This window comes from Culex quinquefasciatus, chromosome 3 (genome assembly GCF_015732765.1).
Source record: "Culex quinquefasciatus strain JHB chromosome 3, VPISU_Cqui_1.0_pri_paternal, whole genome shotgun sequence".
Classification (NCBI taxonomy): domain Eukaryota; kingdom Metazoa; phylum Arthropoda; class Insecta; order Diptera; family Culicidae; genus Culex; species Culex quinquefasciatus.
The window spans coordinates 75,927,747-75,944,160 of NC_051863.1; the positions used below are offsets into that span (position 1 = coordinate 75,927,747).

The 16,414-nt window shown below is 38.0% G+C and overlaps 1 protein-coding gene across 11 annotated transcripts in view; it reads right to left on the reverse strand.

The window, feature by feature from the left end:
• Nucleotides 1–16,414, reverse strand: part of LOC6032752 (extended synaptotagmin-2) — a 67,953-nt gene that overhangs the window by 2,651 nt on the left and 48,888 nt on the right. For 8 of the 11 annotated variants that reach the window (XM_038265844.1, XM_038265840.1, XM_038265839.1 and 5 more), the window contains 8 exons: nt 16,208–16,249; nt 15,973–16,113; nt 15,494–15,904; nt 14,996–15,166; nt 11,707–11,757; nt 10,686–10,783; nt 919–967; nt 677–853 (listed from right to left, as the gene is read on the reverse strand). In XM_038265844.1, coding sequence (XP_038121772.1) covers nt 677–853; nt 919–967; nt 10,686–10,783; nt 11,707–11,757; nt 14,996–15,166; nt 15,494–15,904; nt 15,973–16,113; nt 16,208–16,249 — 1,140 coding nt within the window. Of the gene's footprint in view, nt 1–676; nt 854–918; nt 968–1,498; nt 1,585–10,685; nt 10,784–11,260; nt 11,347–11,706; nt 11,758–14,995; nt 15,167–15,493; nt 15,905–15,972; nt 16,114–16,207; nt 16,250–16,414 lie in introns of all 11 variants that reach the window. The other 3 variants (XM_038265843.1, XM_038265841.1, XM_038265842.1) reach the window with 3 other exon arrangements.

Consider the following 16,414-nt stretch of genomic DNA (forward strand, 5'->3'; position numbering starts at 1 on the left):
TTTTTGTCACTTTACGTATGAAAGTAGTTTCAATCTTGTCGTGCTATCTTGTCACTCCATGAAAATTGATGCAAGTGCGACAAAAGGCCAAAGGGATTTCAGGCCAGGAAAGTCAGGATGCGTTTGTCGCACGTACAAGCTAGACTACCGTAAACATTTGTAATTATAACTCGGGACTCCTGCAACCAACTTCAACCAAACTTTGGGACAATGCACAGAACTGTGAGCCAAACAAAACGTGTTTGTTATTGTTTACATTGCGTGCTTTCGTTTTTGAATATTCAAGGTCAAACATTAAAACGCGTTTTTCTCGGAACGTCAAAATGGCGGGTGCGACAAGATAGCACGACGACGTCGATATGAGCTTGTCATTTCGGTCAAGTAGGCTTTCCATACTGATGGACTACATGTTTCAAGGTTTAATAATACATAGAATTTAATAAAATTACGCAAAACTTATTTTACACCCAGGCCTTTTACACGCAGCTGCACAGAGAAAAGATTTGCCAAATTCATGAATTCGTTCGTTTTTCAAAAACGTACAATTAAATTTGAACACTTTGTTCGTGGTTCCCATTTTCATGAACGCTTGTTCACGATTTTGAGAACTCCGTGTGGATTACCTTTTTTTTTTGCTGTGTAGTTTATAAACATAGTTTGAAATGAAAACACTTACCGGTAGGTTCTTGGCCGAATCGATGAAAACCGTCAGCAGGGCGGTGCTCATCGACGTGACGCGCAGCAGCTGGGTTTCCTCCAGAGCCGCCTTCAGGTCATTCTTTTCCGCACTCAGCGTGAACCATGTCAGTCGCAAATGAATCAAACCGTGCTTAGCTTGCTCGAGGGTAAGCCACTGAAAAGTTTTATCAAATTTTAATAAAAACCTCTAGCAATGTGGAGAGTATTCAACAACATTACCGTATCGATTTCTCCATTCTTGGTAACGCTGCTGATTTCAACCGTAGCTCTGAGTTTGTTTTCGGATTGAGAAAGAGAATGGAAATATTATTAGCAATAATATTTAAAACTCAAAGGCAGAAAACTTAAAAGTCCGACTATTCTATTGAGATGTAACAAACAGGCATACATAATCTATTTGAAATTGCAACGAAAAAACCACTCAAAAATGGAAAGCGCATTAACACCTAAGTTTAGTATTGACGAAATGCGATTAATTTGAGGAAGGAAAACTCCGGAAAAGTCTATTCAAAACCAAACGATGGGCAAAGTAGAGCAAAATGTCGAAGAACGAAACACAAAGTATATGGCACAAACAAAACGTGAAGAACTAATTCCAAGAAACAGTTCGATAAAGGTCGATAAGTCGCAGTGGAAAATCCGCAAAGTGGCAAAGAAAAGAAAGTGAAGTGAAGTGAGAAAAAATCGAAGAAATTTCAGAAGAAGAAAAAAAAGAGCAAAAGTTAATCATCTTGATTCAAAGTGAATGTGGAAAAGAAGAAGAAGAAAAGAAGATGTGAAAATTAGCTTGTCTTCGAACCTGCCGAGGGGATCGTGATCGCCGGTTCGATCCCAGTCGAATAATTTTATGCCAATCAGGGTTTGATGTGAAACGTCAACACAAGCCTGCTCACACGGAAGGGTGGAGGTGGGTGGTCGTCGTTATTTTTGTTGATTGATTGGTGATGGTGCGTTTCGGTCGGTTGGGTTTAAGGTTGGTTATTTCAGCGGTTATTTTTTTAATATATTTTTTGTAAGTGTCAGTAGAACGCGTAGGAAAAAACACAACGTCACACACCGTTTTGGACATGGGAAAAAATAAAGTTTGGTTAGCGACAGAAATAGGCTGCTGGTTGGTTAATTTTTGTTTTGTTAGGAGGGATATTTTTGCTGGAGACAAACTGAGTGTGAGTGTTATTTTTTTTAGGTTTATTTATCTAGTGTGATGTTTCTGCTGAAAGAGTAGTTGTGTTCCAGGTTGTGATTTATGTACAGTGATCCTGAGTTAGCCAAATAGCGGAAAACTATGTGAAATAAATACAATATTTGTTGCTAAAACTATATGTACAATACAATTATAAAACGTGTTCAGATTAAACTTAATGGCAAAATTGACTTTCTAGTTCTATATGTAGTAGTATGACAAATTATTCCCCTTCATAGATCATCATATAATCTTCTTTAAGTTAAAGTTTCTTAAATTAGCTTTCGTAATTTGCATACCAATTGTACTAGATTTGTAGACAAAGGTAAATAAGCTATACATTGAGCTATCTAATTTTGAAAACACATTCAGCACAGTTCGTTACAAAAGGCTGTACTCGGTTACTTTTCATCTGAATTTCAATGTGAAAAAATTTCAAGAAGTGTTGTAAAAAAGACTTTAAATCAGAACAAATATTTGAAAAATAACTTCATTGATAAATTTGCTGTTAAAATGCTTATGCGCCCTTTTCAACTATTGCTCCAGATTTTGTCTAGCTTAGAGGGTGACGAATTCTATCTTCCAGAAATTTCTTTATTTTGGCCACTCTGAATTCCCGAAAAAATCCTAACAAAAAATCGTTTCGAAGAATTCCTCCAAATTTCCTCAGTCAGTTTTATTTTAAATACAAAAATTCAAAATTAATTATTTTTCATGTATTTTTATGTTTAAATTGATTAAATGTAACATTTTGAAGGTCTTCCCTATGATCAATGATGAAATTTTGCAACATTAGTTCGTCTGCACAAACTTTGATAAAAAAAAATAGATGACCATATAAAAACGGTATGTAGATATTCAAAAATCTGTCTTTTTGAAAGGAATTTTCTTATCAAGACGGTGTCTTCAGCAAAGCTGTTGGTCGTGGTGAGAACAATTTAAAAAAATTAATAAATAGATTGGAAAAGTGCCCTTTTTATATGCAAAATTAAGGCCGTTGCAAATATTTTTTTGAAGTTTATGTCCCTCGAATTTGACCAAAGTCGAGGGAGCAAAAAAAATTAAAAAAAGCTTCAAAATTTAAAAATGGTTTCAACATTTGAATGGAAATAGCGTTTCAAAAAGTCAAATTTTCATGTATTTTGTCAATAAATCGTTTAAATCAAAAGAATGCGCTGCCGGTTCAGCGTTTGCAGCCGTACCTGCGGCCGTTCAGTTTCGTCGGCGTGGATTACTGTGGCCCATTCACGGTTACTGTTGGGAGACGCAGCGAGAAGCGGTGGATTGCCGTGTTTACCTGTTTCAACACCAGGGCGGTTCACCTAGAAGTGGCCCACAGTCTCAACAAGCAGTCCTGTCTCATGGCACTTAGGAGGTTCATGTGCAGGTACGGCGTCCCAAGGGAGATATTTTCCGACAACGGAACAAATTTCCACGGCGCAAACAATGAGGGAGTCCTGATCCGTGCCATCAACAACAACTGTGCGGACGTGGTGACTGACGCTCGACTCAAGTGGAATTTCAACCCTCCATCCGCCCCACACATGGGGGGAGTTTGGGAACGCATGGTCCGGTCTGTTACACCCTTACCAAAAATCATGATTTTTTGAGTTCCAAATCCCACTTTTCATACGATTTTTTGAGTTCAGGTACTACAACCATAAAAATGGTTATATGGGTTGAACTGAAAAAATCGTATGAAAAGTGGGATTTGGAACTCAAAAAGTCATGATTTTTGGTAAGGGTGTAAAGAGTGTCTGAAGGTACTGGATGATGGCAGAAAATTGACGGACGAAGTTCTGCTGACGGTGTTGGCAGAATCTGCAGAAATCATCAACTCGAGACCTTTAACGTATCAGCCGCAAGATGCTTCGTCTCCGGAGGCACTCACGCCGAATCACTTTTTGCGCGTGGGCCCTGCAAATGAAGAATTGGTTCTTGGAGCGGCGAACGAAGGTCAAGCACTGACGGACAGTTACCAACGGTCCCAGATGTTGGCCCAACAGATGTGGAAGCGCTGGATATCCGAGTACGTGCCTTCGCTCAACCGCCGGTCTAAGTGGCACGAGGAACGGGAACCGGTGAAGGCAGGTGACTTGGTGTTCATCGCGGACGAAGAGCAGCGGAAGACGTGGATCCGCGGGATCGTGGATGAGGTGATTAAGGCGAAGGATGGACGAGTTCGACAAGCTGTTGTTCGTGCTCAAGGAAAGTTGTACAAGCGGCCGGTGGCGAAACTGGCGGTGATCGAGGTTGGAGCTAATGGACGGAGTGAACCTCATTCCGAGAAACCTCGGGACTAAGGTCCACGGGCTGGGGAACTGTTGCCGACGCTGTAGAGCTGTGCCAAACAAACAGACAGATCGGCGGCGATGGACGACCCACGACTTGTCAACGAGGAGCGAGACGTCAAACGCCGGAAGTAAAGGGGAGAAAAAAAAAGCTTGATCGATTGGAAAAAGACGTGGTTCACCTGCGGGGAACTGAATTTATTTTTTGCGAGTTTATTTTTGATTAGTTAACGTTGAATTTCTTTTCGTTTGCTGCTGTTAAGTGAGAAAAGCAGGCACGCGAGGTGCGGATCGACGTCTTCAGCCATCTTGGCTTCGGTTGTGATCTTTGTCGTCGCGAATATTTTAGACAATTTAGTGTGGTTTTTCGTGTTTTTTGCGCAGGAAAACTGGTGTATCTTAAGGATTTCGTGAAGGGCTTTTGGGAGATAGTGGAGTTTTCATAAAATTATGGGGTTCTCCGTTTTTTGGAGTGATTTAGTTTTGTTGGGAAAACAACCGATTTTTCAACGCGACCCTAATGTGAAGAGTGTGTGTGAGAGAGAAAGAGATAGAGATGTCGTGGTTGTGTGTGGTGCTTGGAATCGTCTTTGGCCGGAAGATGACCTTGCACGAGCCGAAAGGAGTTGAGTTGGAGTGGGTCGGTAAAGGGCGCCTAATGTTGGGGGGAGCAAGAATGGCTCACAGTTCTGGCGGCGGAGATTTCAATCGGGTGAGTGCGTTCCTTGATGGAATAAAGCGAGACGGCGATACCCTCGTCGTGAGAGGTATCATTTGAGAAACTTCTCTTTCTCCCTGAATTGTGACAGATGTAACGTCTGGCATCTGTCGTCTGACATGGTCTGACAGATTCAAGTCAGTGTTGCTAAAATAACGAGCAAAACTAGAAAGTCCGCAAGCTTACAGACTTATGATTTTTTTGTCTTTTAGACAGAATAATGATACTTTGTAAATCCAGCAGTATCGTGTGAACAGCAGTACCGGGTAGACGGATTTTTGTGGTGCTCTTTTTATGCTCTATTCGCGTTCATGTCGAATTCTGTGGAAGGTGCGAAGCCGCGTGTTTGAATTCTTGTGTCTCTATTGTTTTATTTGTGGTTCCATCTGGAGTGTTAGTTTTCAAATTATTGTTATTTTTTACAGCTTCCTGGAATTATTATAAATTAAATGTCTACATGTACTCACTATATGATTTATTTAAATATTCATATTATTCCTTATTCTATTCCTTTCCTGTAACATACCATCTCCTCATACCATGTATGATTAAATTGCTTAAATTAACGAAACTTTCTAAAACAGCATGGGAAACAACAGGAGCATTTGTATTTTAAATTACTGTTTTTTTTACAGCTTCCTGGAATCATCTAGATTATATCTATTATATTTATCATATTCATTCTATTTACTATATTTATTATATTTATTATTTATTATTATTACAAAACTATATGTTTATTATATAATACAATACAGACTCACATTTACACTTACAAACATCCAAATCATTTAATACATTACGCATTCAACCATTTTCATCGGCCCGATGAAATTCCCCTAACCCTCATTCCGAACTTCCCAAAAATATTCCGTTCACTTTTAAAAGTCGCATGGGTTCCCTGCACTTTTGCCACTAGTGAACAACAAAAACATCCCCTCCCAAATCCCCACGGGACTGTATGGGCACAGCCTTGGAGCACAGTGTGGAAATTTACGTTCTTAGATATTTTTGGATGTACCGGGCAGCATTCAAATTGTCTAAGAATATTGAATTGACCATTGTGGCACCCCCTACAGCGTGGTGCAGACCCGTTATGCTATGCTATGCTATGCTAAATCGTTTAAATCAAAAGAATGTTGAAAAGTGTTACTTTTCAAAACAAGTTCAACTTTTCAGCACCCATTTGAGTGCTGAAAAGTAGAACTTTTCAGCATTTATTTTTAAAAGTGTTGCTATTCGATTCTGTTATTTTTGGTACAGAAAAGTAGGCTATTTCGTCGTTCAAGAATGACAGGAAAAGTGAGTAGTTTCACGACGGAATTGCAAAAAAAAGTTTTTGCGATGCTGTCATTGGAATTCAGTTAAAAATACAAAATATTTTCAATCCGGCCCAAGCATGCAAAATATGATTTTCAATGAAGAAAAATGCATTTTAGATTGTTTTCAGTTGATTTGATTTCTATTTTCATTAAAATTTTGAAATTCTTTGAAAAAAATAAATTTGCCCTCTGATTTTTCGGCCCAATTTTGAAGGCGGGGGTAGCGACATAAACTTTGAAAAATGTGTACAATATCCTTAATTTGAAATTACAAACTAAAGTTTCCAAATCTCTTTTTTCAAATAGCTGAATTCTGTACAATTTTCATTTTTGGACTCTGAAAATCTGATATAGTATTGCAATGAATTTAGAATGAGAAAATATCTTCGCTGTTCCAAAATTAGGCTTGTTTGTAAGGTCTGATTTTAAATTTTGAAAATATTTTTATTCCAAAGATTGTAAGATTACACAATGATTTCATTTTAAACATAGAAAATCAGATAAATAGCTTTTAGAGTTATTGTCAGTAAAAATATTGTGGCCTATTAGAGAACAATCTGAATTTCAATTCAATTATTTTTATGATTTTTAAAGTCCAAAAAGTAAAATTGTTGAAAATGTAAGCCATTTGATTTATTTTTAACAGGTTGACCAACATAGATTTTTTGAGTCAACAATATTACTTGGAATCAACACTAAATCAGTTATATTTTTTTATTTATATATTTATAATTTTATAGAAAAAAATCTTGATTATTTTTTGCCTTCCTCACTGAGGTAAGGCCAAAGTTACCAACTGTACGTAGTTTTTCCTTACCATACGGATTTTCGGACCTCTTCGCGGATTTTTAACAGGCCGGAATTTTTGTAGGGAATTTTACGCATAATACGGATTTGTACGGAATTTCAACAACTTTTTAATCATTGAATTGCTTTTTTGATTTGGTCGAAGCTTTTGTTAACTACACAGAAAAAAGATGTGAATTTACTTGACACGGAAAAAATGAATTACATGTAAACTCAGTTGATGTTAACGTAAGATTCGACGTAAACGGTTGAATCTCACGTAAAATCATGTTTTTACGTTTAATTTGTTGCAAATTTACATCAAATTGCATTTAAATTTAAATGTTTAATGACGTACAAAAGTGTTACATCATAAATGATGTAACATTCGGAAATATATTTTTGTGTGTAGAAATTTTTATTTTTCTGTGAGTTTGATTTAAAAAGGGAGATATTTCCTGGGTTTCCTCAATTCAAACTTGATTATCAATAATTCTAGAGTTTTTGAACTATTGTCTTTCATATGTTGATAGGACTTTAAAAAAAAACTCTAGAATTGTTCTTTTAGAAATTCCTTACTATATATATTTATCCATTTCCAAAGGCTTTCTAAAACTTGAGAAAACATTTGAACATTTGAATTAACAAATCTAGAGTTTTTTTAAAGGTCCTATAAATTGTTGTGTTTCACATGTTATATAGCCTATTCAATAAAAAAAAACTCTGGAAAAGTGTTCGCGAAAACACTAAGAACGATATTATTCGTAAAAGCAAATTTGACATTTTGTAAACTTTAAAACGTTTAAGAAAAAACATTGAAGACTATAATGATTTGATTCAAATCACGGTTTATTTTATGAATACTTTGAAACGTGCAACGTGTGAAATTTGTTAGCTGTAAAAACGACACAGTTTTATGTTTTTAATTCTCTAATTTATTAAATTTAATTTATATAAATAATTCATTGACAGTTTTTGTTTATACCATGCTGTCATATCGGCAAAGTGTACGGATTTTTGCTCAGCAAGAGTTGGTAGCCTTAGGTAAGGCTATATTCCTGCTCTAAAAATGAACTTTTTATTAAAAGCTCGAAGGCCCACCTTCATGTATACATATCTACTCAGAATCGAAAACTGAACAAATGTCTCTGTGTGTGTGTGTGTGTGTGTATGTGTGTGTGTATGTGTGTGTGTATGTGTGTGTGTGTATGTATGTATGTGACCAAAATTCTCACTGAGTTTTCTCAGCACTGGCTGAACCGATTTTGATCGTACCAAATGCATTCGACTTGTTTTAGGGTCCCATACATCGCTATTGAATTGTTTGAAGTTTCGATAAGTAGTTCAAAAGTTATGCATAAAAATATGTTTTCACAAATACCCGGATCTCACTTAAATGTATGTAAACTATGTCCGGATCCATCATCCGACCCATCGTTGGTTAAATAATTGAAAGGCCTTTCCAAAGAGTCTAAAAAATATAGAAGATCTGGCAACCCTGCCTCGTGTTATGACCACATAAGTTATACATTGTGTTCTTTTTTTCTGGATCTAAAAAAATTATAAAACCACTCATATACCAATTTTTGGTAAAAAGTGAGGAAGGCATCAACCACATAGGTGGATTAAGTTAGTTTTTTATAGAAAACTTCGCTTAAAAATAGTTTCGATTGCTGATTTGATTTTGAATTTCTGAAGAAAAAAATTAAAATATTTGTTTTGCAATTCCTTCGTGAAACTACTTACTTTTCCTGTCATTCTTGAACGATGAAAAAGCTTACTTTTCTTTCTTACTTTTCAAAATAAATGCTGAAAAGTTGTAGTTTTCAGCACTGAAATGGATGCTGAAAAGTTGAACTTTTCAGCACTTGTTTCGAAAAGTAATACTTTTCAACAATATTCTGTTTTAAACGGTTAATTGACAAAATACCTGAGCATTTGACTTATAATTCCACTCAAAGGGTGTTTTTCGGAATTGCAAAAAATGTTGTATGACACGTGCTGAAAAAATCTTCTTTTTGCAACTTGTTGCATAAACTACTATAATACTACAGTCCAGACTCGATTATCCGAAGCATCGATTATCCAAAGATCGATTACCCGAAGGTTTGTATGGGACTACGAATAATCGATTCACGAAAAAAAAAATGTCGTTTTTTTTTCTTTGGCCATATTGGCCACCATCTTGTATTAAAAAATGTAAATTATTTTAGCGTATTTTAGGGGTCATACTCAAGCTCGACAATCAAAAATAAGGCAGCGAAATTTTTTTTTTCGTGATTCGATTATCCGAAGTGATATTTTTTCGAGGCCTTCGGACTCGAGTCGGACTGTATTACTATATTTTCGAAAAATAATATCTTCGTCAACAAATTTTCCATATTTCTCTGTGTTCATTCGCGTGTGAACACGACACACTGGCTGCCAGCGGATTGGTAAATCGCTTCACTCAGCGAAACAAATACTCCGTGAATTTCTTTTTCCTGCTCCGTCCGTTAACCCGAGTCACACACGAATATGCTCAGAGTGGAGAGAGCCTAAAAAATACAAAATTAACAACAAAATTGCAAAAAGCAAAATTGATTTTAAACAATTCCCTAAATTATCAAAGTAAAGCCGATCGCAAACTATTTTCAGTCAGCTTCGAGCGACTTAACGAAATCGGTCTCTCTGAACCATCCGCTGTACTACTGGAGTGAGGGGGGAGATCAAAGAGAGAATGTTCAGTAGTGATTGGTATGGAAGTGACAAACGGTAGGAATACATCAGAGCAGTTTTTCGTCGCGATAGAAATGTGTTCGCGAGTGACTGAGTCTTTTTGGAGCTATCAGGACCCTAGTGTAGCATCTAATTGAACATTATGACAATTATGGAAGTCGTCACCTAATCTAACCTAACCATTATTTTCAATCTTAGAATTTTACAGTTGATAGGCCAAGAAAAGGAAGGCTATTACGGAAATCACTTTTAGATTCTTCAGGCACCGGAAAGAACTTCTGGACAACGGGTGTTAAACAAGGGGTTGGAAACTCTTAGAGCTATAATTATTATGTTACCCAGTATATCAAAATATATGTTAGTATACTTATTATTTCCTTTACATATTTCCAGTATACTTACCAATATACTGAGAGTATCTTAATATACTAACCGTTTATTGCTTTTCGGTTAGTATACTAACAAGTATACTGGAATATCGTTAGAATACTCAGTATTCCTAAGTAATATTAGAGTTCCCAGCCCCTTGGTGTTAAAGCTTAACTGTTTTTTTTTATGAAATCCAAATTTCAGTAGAATCATTACCGGGACCGGTGGTGTAGTGGTAAGCGTGGTTGCCTTTCATCACAGTTACAAATTGGGTCCGAAGTTTTAAAAAATCTGAGAGATCTGTTCAGTTCCGGGTTGCGGGCAATAATTGAACTCCTATATGATATTTATACAGTTCCAGGTTAGTTGTGAATTGAAAGCTATCTTATATCAGTTCCATCAAATGTATGCTCATGAAGAACTCCACAACACGTCCCAAACGCCGGTCATTCCAGATGAACGTATGGACTGAGGTGTGTTCCGCGACGCAGATGTTAGCAAACAACGGATCGATCTAAAGCGCGGAACAAATTCGCAGCCAACAAGTTTGTGAAAATGGGAAAAACAAAACAAAAGCGACAACAAAACCCGTTCACCACCTGCCGAGAAAGTCGTCGTTCTGAACGCCTGGAAAGCCCGGATCCCAGTCCCACAGGTTGAGAATGATTTCCTGCCCTAACGTTGCGTTCACCTCTGCCTACAGGAAACCAAAGAATAATCGGTGTCAGTTTACTGCGAAAATGGCGCGGAAGCTTGCTTATTTTTTGGTATTTGATGATGGGTGGTGAAGCGGCGGCGGAAATGGTGATTTGCAGCTCTGCTGGTTTTGAGCTAAAACCTGATTAATTTGTGCCACAGCAGCAAACCAAACATGCACAAAACGCTGCAAACATTATCTAACTGGTCACAACGATAAGCTTAATCCTACCTGCACGAACACAATTGGATTATATGTAAAAAATATAGAACCCTTTGAAGCTTTCTTAAAATACGATAACTAAATTAAACATTGATTAGCCAATTCCCACGTGTTTTAAAAAACTCAAATCATACCAAAATTACAAACACCGGCGTTAAAGACAAACTCATACCTTAACTAAAAGACGTACAGAATACTGTTAAAACAGAAGGGAAAAACTTAATATTACAAATAAAAGTTCGCAAACAATCTCACCTTCCCAGCAACTCATCTTCGCCGGTGTTGTCCTTGTCATTAACTACAATCTGCAAGTGTTGGCCGCTTTCCGCGTGGACAAACGCCTTCGTGGTTTTTGCGAGTGTGTTGGTGTTGTAGTTTCAACAAAATGAAAATAAAGTATGTCGGATTGGAGGATGCATTTTTTTTTGGTTTTTCAGTTGATGAGATGGGCAGATATTGGTTCACATAACAATAAATAAGAAAACATGAAAATCAATAGTACAAGCTATCATATGCGAGCCAGCGCGCGTAATCTATGGATGGGCCAAAAACCTACGAAACGATTAAGTTTTGGCAGTGGCTTGGGCAATGATTACCTTGCTATACACAGCTGTACAATTTGTATGTGTAAAAAAAAACAAATTTATAGTAAACAATAACCAATAAAGCAAGAACGAAAACGCCACACTTCCAAAACTTACGCGTTGTTTTGGTCCGTTTACGGTGCGATACTTAATAAAAGGTTCATAAAACTACGAAATATAAAAAAAATCAACCAAAACATAAATTAAAATTATTATTCATGAAAAACTGTTAAGAGTAGTTTGTGTTTATAAGTCGCAATAAAGTGTAGACCACTCGATGTACTAAACAAAATTGCTTGTAAAACTAGCAAAAAAGATCTGTACAATAATGACAAAGGAAAAGTGATATCAAATTGACACTCTGGAGTGACATAGATAATTAATATTTCCCCAACAAATAGAATCAAATAAACGCCAACTAACACAAAATTGGGAAAAGTTGCCAAGACCTTTAATCGATTTCTATGAAACTCTGCTCTAAGGAGTAATTTTGGTGATGATAATCAACAATCGTGATCTACTTGTTTTTGTAACGGGTGGATACTTAGACTAGCTTGAAACGGTAAGGGAATAAAGAATGGTTTGGATAGGTCTTTCGTTCGAAATTGATTCGAAGGATTGGTGTCAACGCACAGGTGATTGATTGTTTTATAGTAGGATTCCTTCTGAAACCGGTTCCTCTAACGATCCGGATAGTAGGCACCCTGTGGCCATTATAGGCAATGAGCAATTTTATATTTTCAAACAGCTTGCTCATTTAAAAATATTAAGTTTGAGCCGTCGCATGACGTGTTTGGAACAAAACAAGAAAATCGTCGCTATCGTGCTAACTTGTCGCACGTGCATTTTAGGTCAAAATGAGTTATGAACGCCATTTTGTGCAGCTTACAACGGCTCACCTTTTGACCTTCACAGATCCCCAATATTCGATTTTACTCCGCGCATTGCTGTCACTTTTCATATGAAACCACTGGCCAAAGGGATTTCAGGTCAAAACAGGTTTGAAGCACGTACTAGCTAGACTACCTAGGGGAAATCTACCCATTTTAATCCTAATAAGCGGTCGTGTTTGAATGATGCTGGATAATCTAGAGTCTCCCTTGAATTTTACTAAAACCAAGTACACCAACGAGTAGAGCAAGTTTTTGTGAACATTTCTGTTTATTTTCACTTTCACTAAATGTTATTCTATTTCTTTACCAAGCATTTAACAAAAAAAAAATCCCAAGGGTATTCTAATCGAGGCGAATGCATTGGGCCACGCCCATTTTTCTGATATCGGCTTAGTTCTTTTTTCTTCCAACACTCTGTCGAGTGTTGCCATTTGCGCTGACAGTTCAAACGAACACTCACGAAAAGTGGCATTTATAGGAAAGTTTCCTGGCATCGCTGGCTGTGCTGCTGGTGGTGTTGACGGCCAGCCTTTGTTCTTTTGCCTTCGTCTCTCGCTCGGTTTTCTTCAGCCTTCGATTGGAATGCAAAGTGAAAATTGAAACGTCAAACGACTTGGCGCGTTTGTTTTTTTAATGGCGCTTGCTAATTTATTACATTTTTCGGGATTATTCTTCAAGTGAGTGCCTTACTAATGATCAAAAGAACATGTTGCCGGTAGTTGGAAGCAATTTCATATCTTAAGCGCCGTGAAAAAGTAAGCGAAAGTGAAAAGTTAATTTTGGCGATATTCATTAAGCGTTTGAGGGATTCTCGTGTGTGTCACTGTGTGTGCCAACAAAATGATGAGAAGTGGTCTCGCAAAATACAAATTATGATCAAAAGTGCATTAAATGTGATCTTTTTGGCCAGTAAGTGGCATACATTTGAGTGCTTACTCGAGGCGGTGCTGTTGCTGATAAGTTTATAGCCCAAATAGTATTTTTGGAGCTTTAATCGAGCATCAAACTCTCCATATGACGAAGATAGGTGTTTGATTGGAAAGGGTAGATTTCCCCTATAACATTTGTAAATATAACTCGGAACTCCAGCAACCAAATTCAACCAAACTTTGGGGCAAAGCAAAGAATGGTCAACCAAAAAAATATGTTTGTTATTGTTTACATTGCGAGCTCTACTTTTTGTTTATTCAATGTCAAAAATCGCGGTTTTCTTCCATCGAATTTTTATGCTCGAGGTTGCATTTGACTGGTCATTAGTTGGACCACGGACGAACGGACATGACATGAAATGACTTTTACTTCTTCTTGGCGAAAACTTGCGCAAGCGAGATCGCTTATGTCAAAATCTTCGCGCCACGTGGTCCTAAACGTAAGCAAAGCCAGCTAATGATGCAAACTTATGAGCACTTTTTGAAATGGTCGTATGATTTTATATTAAAAATTCCATTTCTATCAATTTTTCGGCAATTTTAGTAACCATGATAAATTACATAGAATCATAAACACAAACAAATGCTTTTAATTAATTATTGCATAAGACATTTTGAGAAATCATGCGTAATCGCGCAATGCTAATTCGACAACTTGAGTGTAGATGGCGCAAGTGATAGTTTGCTTCAGAAATTTGAAAAAAAAATTGTTCCTGGTGTCATGTCCATTCGTCCGTGGTTGTACTTTTAGGGAAAAATATGGATCAAGTGAAAATCTCATCTCAGCTATAAGCAGGTCCCGGAAAATCCATAATCATCATAAACACGTTTGAATTGTTTTAGTTAGGCCGTTGCAAACATTTGTCTACTTTCATGTTACGACACTTCCTTCAAATCAAATGGTGTGGGACCTAATAAGCGTTTCAAGCCCTTGGTATCCAGCTTTTAGGATGATTTCAATCAAGCCCGTCGATATTGTATTAAATTAGGAAAATTAAATTGTTGAAATTGAATAATAAGAAAAACGACAAACAAATCAAAAGAGTAATCCTAAACAAGAAATTAAAGATTTTTTGTTTATGTTTTTTTAAAACTGTCAACAATTCCAACTGGGGGTGTTTCGACAAATGTATCACCAGATTATTTCAATAAACAAAACGGCACAAATCAGGTCCCAAGCATGCCAACAAACCACACTTAACACTTCCCCAACTCCCCCGCCTGACGCCCTGATTCCCCAAAGCTATCTCACTCTAGAGAGCAATCAGGAGCTAATCAAGATTAAAACCCGTTAGAGTGATATATGTCTAGGGTTAAACGACAATAAAAACTCATTTTCAAACGCGCTAGTGTTTGTTAAACGAAGAAAAAAAAACCGAAAACCGCACTATTAGTTGCTTCTAGCACTCACTCCTGGCTGTTTCTGATTGTGTGTATGTATTTGTGAGTGTAAGTGTGAATGTTTTTATTTGTTTTTTTTTTGTGTATGTTTGTGTATTTGTGACACTCTGCGCTGAGCAAGGGAAGTGTTGTTTCGGGAGGGGGGGGGGCCGGAAGCCCCTAACCAGCACCCACACTACTCACCTCGCACCAGTAGTCCCACTTGGGGTTGACGGTGTTGTCGATGGTCTGGGTCCGGAACTGCTGGGCACCGACGGACACGATGGTGTACGGGTCGGACTTGCCCTTGCCGAGCACGCCAATGTCCTTCTTCATGAGGTCCTTCGCCTCGACCACGTGGATGCGGAGCACGCCCTGGCGGATGAAGGGAAGAGAGGAATTCCGCGGAAATTTATTCAATGGGCAGCAGGTCAAATTTGGTTGTTGGGCAATTCTCTAGGAAAACGTAAGTTTGATATCCTTTGGTGAAACTTATTATAATGTAGATTATTTTTACGTTGACTTACACAGGTAACAATGCATGTTTGTCTAATCAATACAATTACAACTTTTTAGATTACTGTGCAAAGATTAAAAAATAATCGACATTCGAATTCCTAGAGACTTGCCATACGTCGCTGCTGGACGATGCAAATCTCGGTGGGATTAAAATGTCACTACAACAGCTTGAACATCACTTACCTCTGGTTCCGGCATTTTCAGCGACAGCGCCGGAACACCGTCGTTCAAAATTATGGGCAGCTTGTTTGGCAGCACCATAATGGCCGCGACCTGTTCCACGATAATTTTGCGCAGAATGTCACTCAGCCCGGGCATGTCGAGCAGATCTACCACGCCGACCAGGTTGAAGTCAATGTTCGGATTGTTCAGGAAGAATATCTGCAGCCCACCCACCAGGGGCATCTGGCTGATCAGCGGCTTCATGATCACCCGAACCGTTCCGTGAATCTGGAAGTCTTTGATTCCACCCCGCAGCCCACTCAACGAAAAGTTGATGTCACAATCACCGGCGTAGAACAAATCTAGATCCATGATGATTTCGTTCCGGGACACGTTCTTGTCGTACACCTTGACGCCACCGATTCTGGGAGGCTGCAAAAAAGTAACAAAATCCAGCTCGGTGGTCATCCCTTTGAAAACTTAAACTCAAAGACTCTTACGATAGTGCCCAGAATCATGCGGTCAAACTTGAACCCGTTCAGCTTGTAGCCGGCCAGGGCCTGTTGAATGTTCGGCTCGATGGACTCCTTGATGAGGTTCTTGGCGAAAAAGTTTGCATTGGGCCACACTTGTTTAAGGATCTACCCGGAGAAGGGGAGGGGTGGAGTTTGGAGAAAGAAAGGATATTAGCTGTGTGAATTTCTAAACGACAAAGTTTGCAGCCATAAAACATACCCTGTTGAGCCACTCGCAACGTTCCACATCGGGGAAGAACACCTGTACGAGAGAAAGTGGCAAGAAAGGATTAATTTACTTTGCGGGATTAAACAGTGGTAAAGTTAGAAATCAAAATCTAAGCTTTAGTCAGACGATGAGAAACCTTAAGGAAACATGATTAAAGTCATGCACAGTAGTCCAGATCGCAAAACAAAGTGGAATTTT